This window comes from Sparus aurata, chromosome 8 (assembly GCF_900880675.1).
Source record: "Sparus aurata chromosome 8, fSpaAur1.1, whole genome shotgun sequence".
Taxonomy (NCBI): domain Eukaryota; kingdom Metazoa; phylum Chordata; class Actinopteri; order Spariformes; family Sparidae; genus Sparus; species Sparus aurata.
Window position 1 is genome coordinate 15,378,422 of NC_044194.1, and position 8,217 is coordinate 15,386,638.

Below are 8,217 nucleotides of genomic sequence, written 5' to 3' on the forward strand. Positions count from 1 at the left end.
TTATGTGTTGCTGTGTATTGTAAACAGAATCTTTTATTAGGCTTTAATATTGTTTTAATATTTTGTGCAGTTGTGCAGAGCCTTGTTGTTAGGCTAGTGTTATTCAAAACAGACACTTTGATAACATGACCATTCCCCACATTTCCCTTCAGTTTGATTTAATAACTTCTCTCTAAAAAGGTAACATCTAAGGATTCTGGTCTTTTCTGAGAATTAAAACAATATTTATTATTTTCATTGTGCTCAGTGTGAAGCTGCCCTTGTCACGGTCCCTGTCCCACCGTGAAGTCAGGCTCAATTCATCATACCAAAATAAGACAGCTGTAGATTTTCCATTTGGCTCAAAGACGTGACTGTTGAAGTAAAGCAGACTAGGCTTTGATTACATCTGGTTTATGTCAAATGATGCAATGAACCATGGTGTCCTGTTGTGTCTGTGGAATGTAAGAGTTCTTAAACTGTAAGAGCAGTGATCATGAACAGTTCCCCCATAGCTTTTTAGTTATAGCAACATAACATACACTGCTTTGCTACTTCCTTTCCATCTCTCTGTGTTTGACCTGTCTGTCATTGTTGCGTCCTCACACCTATTGTCATATTTCAGTGCGAGGGCCTTCCCTCAGAGGGCTCCCAGACAATAAGGTCAGTGGTCACTCGGGATTGCAGGGTCTGCTGTCAGAGCAAGTGGCATTGTGATGAATGGGAGTAATCTCACAGCTGTTACAGAATCACAAACACTTTACTTGGGGGAGGGGAGAATAGGACGCCTTTTGCCGCGTTATGTGAGTAAACACAAAATTTATTATAAATATACATATACATAACAATTCCTACTTTCTCCCTCTAAATATACCTTGTTTACCCTAAGCTGTACACATATTATGTATGTACACAAAGAACTGTATGTTGCTACCGTTACAAAAAGCCATGCAATATCTACAGTACAGTATATGATGTGTCTATGAAACCTACATTTGTTCTCAATAAATAGTAATAAATTATCCACTTCTTGTTTTTGTACATTCTATTGCACATATTATTTACATTTCTGCTTTGGATTAACATTTTCCCTTTTTCATCATGACCTGATGTCAGTTTTAGCTGCTTTAATTGATCCTAAAAGTAATGAGTTCCTCTACTCCACGTCCTCAGACGACAGGCATTTCTGTCGGGCATCTTTGTCCTCAAATGTCACCTTTTTGTTCCTCTTTGGGTCGATCCAGGAGTTGTGTATAATGGCATTGTTTGGAGTGGGATCCGCCTCAATGATCGACACCACTCGCTTCTTCATCTTGCTTTTCAAGACTTTCTGAAACTTCTGCCTCGTGAAGGCATAGAGTAGAGGGTGAAAGATAGTGGTCCCGTAGGCCATGACCAGGAAGCCCAGTCTCAACTTGACCATTAGGTCACTGGGGCCCACACTCAGGATGACTGTGTTGAGTATTGTGATGGGCGTCCAGCAGAGCAGAAAGGTTGACACAATCAGGAGGGACATCCTGAAAACCCTCTTTTGGCGCTCTCGCCTCTCTCTGTGGCGCTTAACAGCCCTGCGCAGGGCGATGATGACAGACACAGAGGTACGCATACCCAATGTGGGGTTGCGGCTGCCGCTGCTTTGGGATCCATCCGTGGCCTCCTGCTGCGTTGTCATGGCCGTCATGGATGGTCGCTTTTTCCTGCGAGCCTTCTTCTTCTGTGAGGCATGGAAACGTGTGCCAATGCGAATATTGAGTGCCTGCAGGATCTTTGAGTAGGTGATCAGCATGACAACGGCAGTAAAGAAGAAAATAGGGATCTGAGCAAGCAAGTGGTAATAGAGGCCAAGTTCTGTGTAGTACTGATTAGTGTGGACGACATTCTCCACCGCTGTCTGGTTCAGGTCAGCATGGCCCTGGGCGAAGAAGCCCACCTCAATAAAGGGTACGAGGAAACTAATAAAGGATAGCACCCAAATGGCAGACAGCAGGGCCAGGGCACGGCCCATGGTCAGCACCCGGTTGGCTGGTTTAACTGAGATGTCGTAGCGATCAAGGGTGATGGCAAGCACATTAGCAGCAGTGGCAACACTAGCGAAGGAGACACAGGCTTCATGGAAGCAGCAGACGAGAGCGGTGTCTCCCTCCAGGGAAAGCAGCACCACCACAATGGTGAGGGGGATGCAGCACACGCAGACCAGCACATCCAAAACATGGAGGTTCATAGTGACAATGTTACTGACAGAACTAATGAGGTTCGACTTCATACAGTAGAGGGCAAGGACAGTGAGGTTAGAGCTCAGGCCCAGGAGGATTTCCAGCATGAGGAAGCCAGTCAGGGAGACCTGAAAACTGACAGGATAGGGATACGGGCTGGGGGTTGCCGGACTCATGGTGCGGCTGATGGGTTCAGTGTTGTCGGTGACCGTGACGTTGCTCATGGTGGCTTCTTGTTCAGGGTAGGGAAGGATATGCATTATCCTGTGTGTGAGAAGAAGAGAGAAGAGAATTTATAAGGAGAAAAAGGACAAGAAGAGGTCCACCTATTTTACATTTCTCAAAAGCAGTAATGAACACACATTCTTAGAAATCTAGTCAGACGTAATGCTGCCGGTTATAATGATGAGGAGGCCTTTTCAGTTTAACCAGGAAATTGTGAGAGCAGACACTTTAATAGGGATGAAATTTTTTTCAGAATATCCCACCACACGAACAGCATGACTAACTAATAACTATCTCGCCTCAATCAGCTTCAACTTCTGTTATCGCCACCCTTCATCAGACAGTTGCATCCACAGAGGAGGCTCATAATAGAAACACTTTGAAGCCAATTTAATTCTTATAACCTCATAGCTGTAATGGCTTGGTAAGAATGGTGGTGGCTTAATTCCCTAGCCTCTGTTGAACATGCCAGTAGATAGTGATATTGCAGGGCGGAGGTAGGTGGTAAAATAATGGGCCTTGGTCTTTAGTCACCAAACTTGACATTTCTGGCAGCAATTTAGTCTTTGTCAAAATACAGAAGGTGATTCATGATTCCCATAATGTTCTCCCAGTGTGTACCTCATCACCAGCAGGTGTCCAGCTCTCAGAGATGCCATTCAAATACAGGATGTTTGTTCAGGACTTAAATGATTGAAGGACTAATGAGTGCACCAGAAACCATTTGGTTTTTGGGACTGTAATTAAGATTTGGTTTGGAGGAGCAAAATCTAATATACTTTAACACCAGAGTGAATTGAAAATAGCTGATTAGAGCAAGAAATATTAGAATCATCCATCCTCGCAGACACATAAACCCAATCTGAACAGGCTTTTATATGAGGTGGAGAACAACAAATGGTATTTTGTAATATTTACCCTTCCCTCCAGCACTATCTGAATTCCAGGGCTGTGTAATCAGGCCATAGAGTCCATGTTGCATCCGCAGAGACAAACATCACATCCGAACATAGCCTTTAGAAAAGTGTTTCCGCTCCAGCAGAGACCCCCAGCGATGCCTTTCCTTTCACTGCTAGTCCTTCCCAGAGAGGCTGGCAGCCAGAAAAACACCTGTCTGTCTCACCAGGGACTGTCAACGGGCTGCTAGCTTCTTTTTCCCCTGACCTCAATGGCAAGAAAAGTAAGGAATCAGCCACCTGCACCCAGTGAATGTTAAAGAATATAGGCTAATGTTCTCTACAGAGTGTTTCTCAGATTCTTGCTCCGTTTGTTTGGTGATGGCGGGAGCGCTGATGGATGAGTGGAACAGGGATAAGATGTCGGAGCCACCTCCTGTTTATAATCTCATGATATTCCCAGGCAGGAGAGACGCAGCCAACCAAGAAAACAAAGAAACACAGACTCTTTCCCCTGAACAGGACTGGAATGTACTGCTCATAGTACGATCCAAATCCTCGCTTTTTGCTTTTTTTGTCCTCAGTGAGAATAGTCTTGTCAGATCTGTATATACAAAAAATCGTTACATCCATTAGCTTGTACTCCAAGAGGGCAAGAGTTTGTCAGGTAGATTCCCCAGTTTACACCTTAGTAATGTCCAGGAACTGTCCAGGAGGGGTCAATGTGTCCGAGCAGTGTCCAGGCCCATGTCTCCCCCGGGAGCACTAATGGAACAGGCCTTCACTCTCCACCTCTCTCATCAGTCTCTGTACGCCTGGCTCCAGCCGCCATTGACTTGTAAATCGAGCAAAGGTCTCCAGTTTGCCCCTCAACATGCTGAACCCTCAATCACTGGGGGATGACATGAGCAGAGCAGATTATTACAGTGCATGTGTGTCCAATCGCTGTGACATGTGTGATCACTGTGACATTGGTGATCACTCGTATTTATGTGTGCACGGACGGTGGAAGGGGGGTTGATTCAGCGATTCGGCGGAAGGTCATCCTCAGGAGGAAGTGGCAGGGAGTTCGTGAGGCAGAAAGAGGCCGCCGTGTAGATTTAGCAAAAAAACAAAAGGAAAGGTCCCAGGCAAGAACTGGACTTTAGGAAGCAGAAGCTGCATGTAACATCATCCGTCCGTCCTTCAGTACGACGTCGTTCTCACAGTGACCTGAAGAGAGAGAAAGGATAGGGTGATGGATGATAGAAAGGGAGAGAGTAGGAGGAGTAGGAGAGGGAAGTGTGGGGGATGCGTTAGTGATAATAAACATATCCTCTGTAGAGAGGCGACAAGGAAACTCTCATTAGCATAGCAACAAGCCTCTGATGTCTTATCGTGTTCCTGTGCATCGCCTGATGCACTTTACATCTCCCCAAATTATTAACATAACAGCAACACTAATAAAGGACTTGCACGAAAAGCAACTGGTATTACATCTCAGCCTTACACTGTCAGACTGAAGATTAACTGGAGTAATATTTTTGCTGTTCTTGCTGCGTATAGTGTAAATTATTAAAGGAAAAATGCTCGGTGTAATATACTGTGTGTCACTTGTACAGCCACAGCGGTGATGCTAGTGTCATACAATTTTCATGACACGGCCGACTGGATGAGAGCTTTAGTGCAGTGTAATTCCTGGGGGTACTTGTCATAAAGAAATGGATGCCCCCTCGCGTGCCACTAAACGCGATCCATGTAATCTCTTCAGAGGACTACGCCGGTCATTCTTCAAGGTTGTTTCAGTGAGGGATGCCATACTTTACTATGCCTCAATGTCAGCAGAAAATGAGCAATGAGTCCCACGCTTCTGAGATGATCGTACATATTAGAAAGATGCGTGGTTGCATATCAAGTTTCTGTCTGTCATAGAGAGCCTGACAGTTTGGATTATGTGTGTGTGTGTGTGTGTGTGTGTGTGTGTGTGTGTGTGTGTGTGTGTGTGTGTGTGTGTGTGTGTGTGTGGCAGTAAGACACGAGCAGATATGCACAGTATATGGATATACAGACATCGTAATGCATGAACACATTATCAAAGCCTTTTAGAGGTGATGCTTAGTTGGAATTCAAAACAGAATGTACTTAAATCAGTTACTGAGATGGTTTTACTTAAACCATTGCCCTGTTTTTTTTTTTATTCAAAGTCTTACAACAGTAGATCATAACTGAAGTTATTCAGGTAAATATGTAGTCGACGGTCTCTGATCTGATGCATTTTGTTGAGATGTTCAGCATTTAGTTGTGTTTGCTGTCACATACGCTGTGCTCAGCTGAGTGCTGTAAATCAAACCAATAAGTAGAGTGCCCCATCAAAACACGGCAAAGCTCACCATGCAGGGTAAACACAGATGCTCCGGTGCTGGTCCATACACAACGCTCTGCAAACAATCTAGGTCGACTGATAGAAACTGCTGGTTTCTCTTCTGCCCCCTCCAGCAGTAATCCAAGAAGTGGGATTGAATATTGATGAACACACGAGGGTCACACAACTGACAGATGTTCTTTCCCTCCTGAGTCCCAGACAGCGAAAAACAAGTCCACAGAGATTAGTCCTGACAGGGATGCTGATGGGATTTTTCTTTTTCTCCCTTTGTCGCCCTTTTTCTTTTATCCGTCCATATGGACCGGTTTCCGAACACTCATCATCTCACCAACTCTCTGTTGCACTCCCTCCCTCCCTAACTGCCTGGATAGGAGTGCAAACCATCACACTCCTGGTATCTCTCTATCTCCTGCTCCGCTCTCCTCTCTCTCCCTTGTTCCCTCTCTCTCTCTCTCTCTTACTGCGGAGGTTTGCAGTGCTCCCCGAATTCTGATTGGTCCTCTGTAATAGGCTTAACCCTTTCCTCTCCAGCGAGGGGAGGTATTTCCTTTTGTTCTGACTCTATCCTCTCCTCCCTGACAGTGACTGTGACACCCCGTGTGGGGCTGTAGTGATTTGGAGAAAAAAAAAAAAAGCTTCTACTACGCTTTTGCACAGGGGCTTTAAGATGTCACTGCGCTAAACACACAACCTGCTGCAGAGTCAGCGAGGCAGGCTGGAAAAAACAGCAGAAAATCCTGAAATGATGTATTAATTAGCTCTGTCACGATGTAATGAACACGTAATGTGTTTGCGTACCATAGGGGGGATGATGAGGATGGAGAGGGCAGCAGAGAAGCGATAGTTTTTGTATTGATTTTGCGCACATACATGGCTCTTAATATGCGTGTGCAAGTGAGCATGAGAGGCAGCAATACTGACAGAGGGGAGATAAATTCTTGCAGCTGTGAGTGGGAGAAATGGACTATGCAGGAGAGAATTCAAGTCAGAAAAGAAGAGATAGAGGACGGCGGCTCTGATTGATAGTTTCAATTAAGTTGCCCCGTCAGATCAGTAAGAGGTTGACCACCCTCCATTCTTTTGTCAAGGCTCATTTGTCAGGTGCAATTATTGCCACAGGGCATCCCGGTACCTGACAACCTCCGGTGAAGAAGAGGGGGGCATCTGCTGCCACGGCTCTGCCACCTGATAAACTATCAATTAAAGCCCACAGAAAATCCATCAGGTGGTGTTAGTCTGACGGTGACAGCTTCATAATGACACGTTGCCAGGCAGATGTTTCAGTCAGTTTTCAAAGTCATCAAAGTCGACTTGACGCACAAGAGAGACTGAAGATGTAGCAGGGGTTATAAACAGTTTCCACGACAGGAAGGAAACAATCTGTCAATTAATCGATCAGTTGATCAACTTACAATCGATCTAGTAATTAAGGTTTCAGATCTTTATGTGTATGGATTTGCTGCTTTTTAACCTCCACCAAGGTTATTTATGTTTCCACCTGCGTCTGTTTGTGAGTGGGTTGGTTGCTTTGTCAGCAGGATTACAAAAAAAAAAAACAAGAAACAGATTTCCAAGAAACTTGAATGAAGGATGGGTCCGGACCCAGAATAGACCCCATTAACTTTTGTTGCAGATCCAGATCAAAGAGATGGATCCAGGAATTCTTTCTCACTTCCTTGAACATGGTGAGATGGGAGGGTTGTTTTTTTTTTTTAAGATTTGATTTTTGGGGAATTATTAATGGATCTGAAAACATCTGGATTGTTTAATGGGTTGGTATCTATGTGTGTATGCATTTTGATGCTGATCCAAATAAAAATCCGTCTTTCACAACACAATGTACATTGGGCATTGTTTTGTTGTCAGAGGTATCGGCTGGCAAGCACTTTAATAACGATGTTTTGGCACAAAGAAATAACGAGACGAAGGTCTTTCTGCAGAAATGCTGTGATTCATTTTTCTTCCTGGTTGTAAGTGTAGTGGACAATGTGCGGGAGTTATTACTTTGACACAGTTTTTTCAGGCAAAATGAAAATTGATTTTTTTTCACTCATTCATATCTAAAATATGAAACGTGTTATTATAGATGAAGGAGCTACCAAGCGGTATTTAAAGTTGTAACAACGAGTTCTACCATTACCAGCAGCAACATTAAAGTGACATTCATGTATCAATCATTGATTTTATTTTGTTGGGAATTGGAAAAATGCTTGTCTGTGCAGCCATAGCTGGTATAAAACAATCATTGTGAGGTTTGTCATTTTGGGCTCTGAACTTCATTTTTCTTTTTTAGTTCTCTTAACACTCATCTGATTAATCCAACAAAAGTTTAACACATTCATTGATGAAGATGACAATCACCACAGCCGTGCATCTTGCATGATGAGCTTTGCAGTCGCAGCTTACTGAGTTTCTGTGCGGAATATCTTCCTCAACGGTGTACCCTTTCAAACCATGTAATCTAGAACAAATTGAAGGTCAAGGGGGAAGCCTCAATTACAATCTGGTAATATTGAGGGCACTGGATACCACTGATCATATA

General features: G+C 44.0%; 1 protein-coding gene across 1 annotated transcript; it reads right to left on the bottom strand.

Annotated features, from left to right (window-relative positions):
- Positions 1–6,252, bottom strand: LOC115587030 (G-protein coupled receptor 22-like). Its single transcript, XM_030426584.1, has 3 exons — positions 5,683–6,252; positions 3,336–4,525; positions 1–2,456 (listed from the first exon to the last, which is right to left on the bottom strand). The coding sequence occupies exon 3, from the start codon at positions 2,450–2,452 to the stop codon at positions 1,136–1,138; it is 1,317 nt and encodes a 438-aa protein (XP_030282444.1). The 5' UTR covers positions 2,453–2,456; positions 3,336–4,525; positions 5,683–6,252; the 3' UTR covers positions 1–1,135.
- Positions 6,253–8,217: the final 1,965 nt, after the last annotated feature.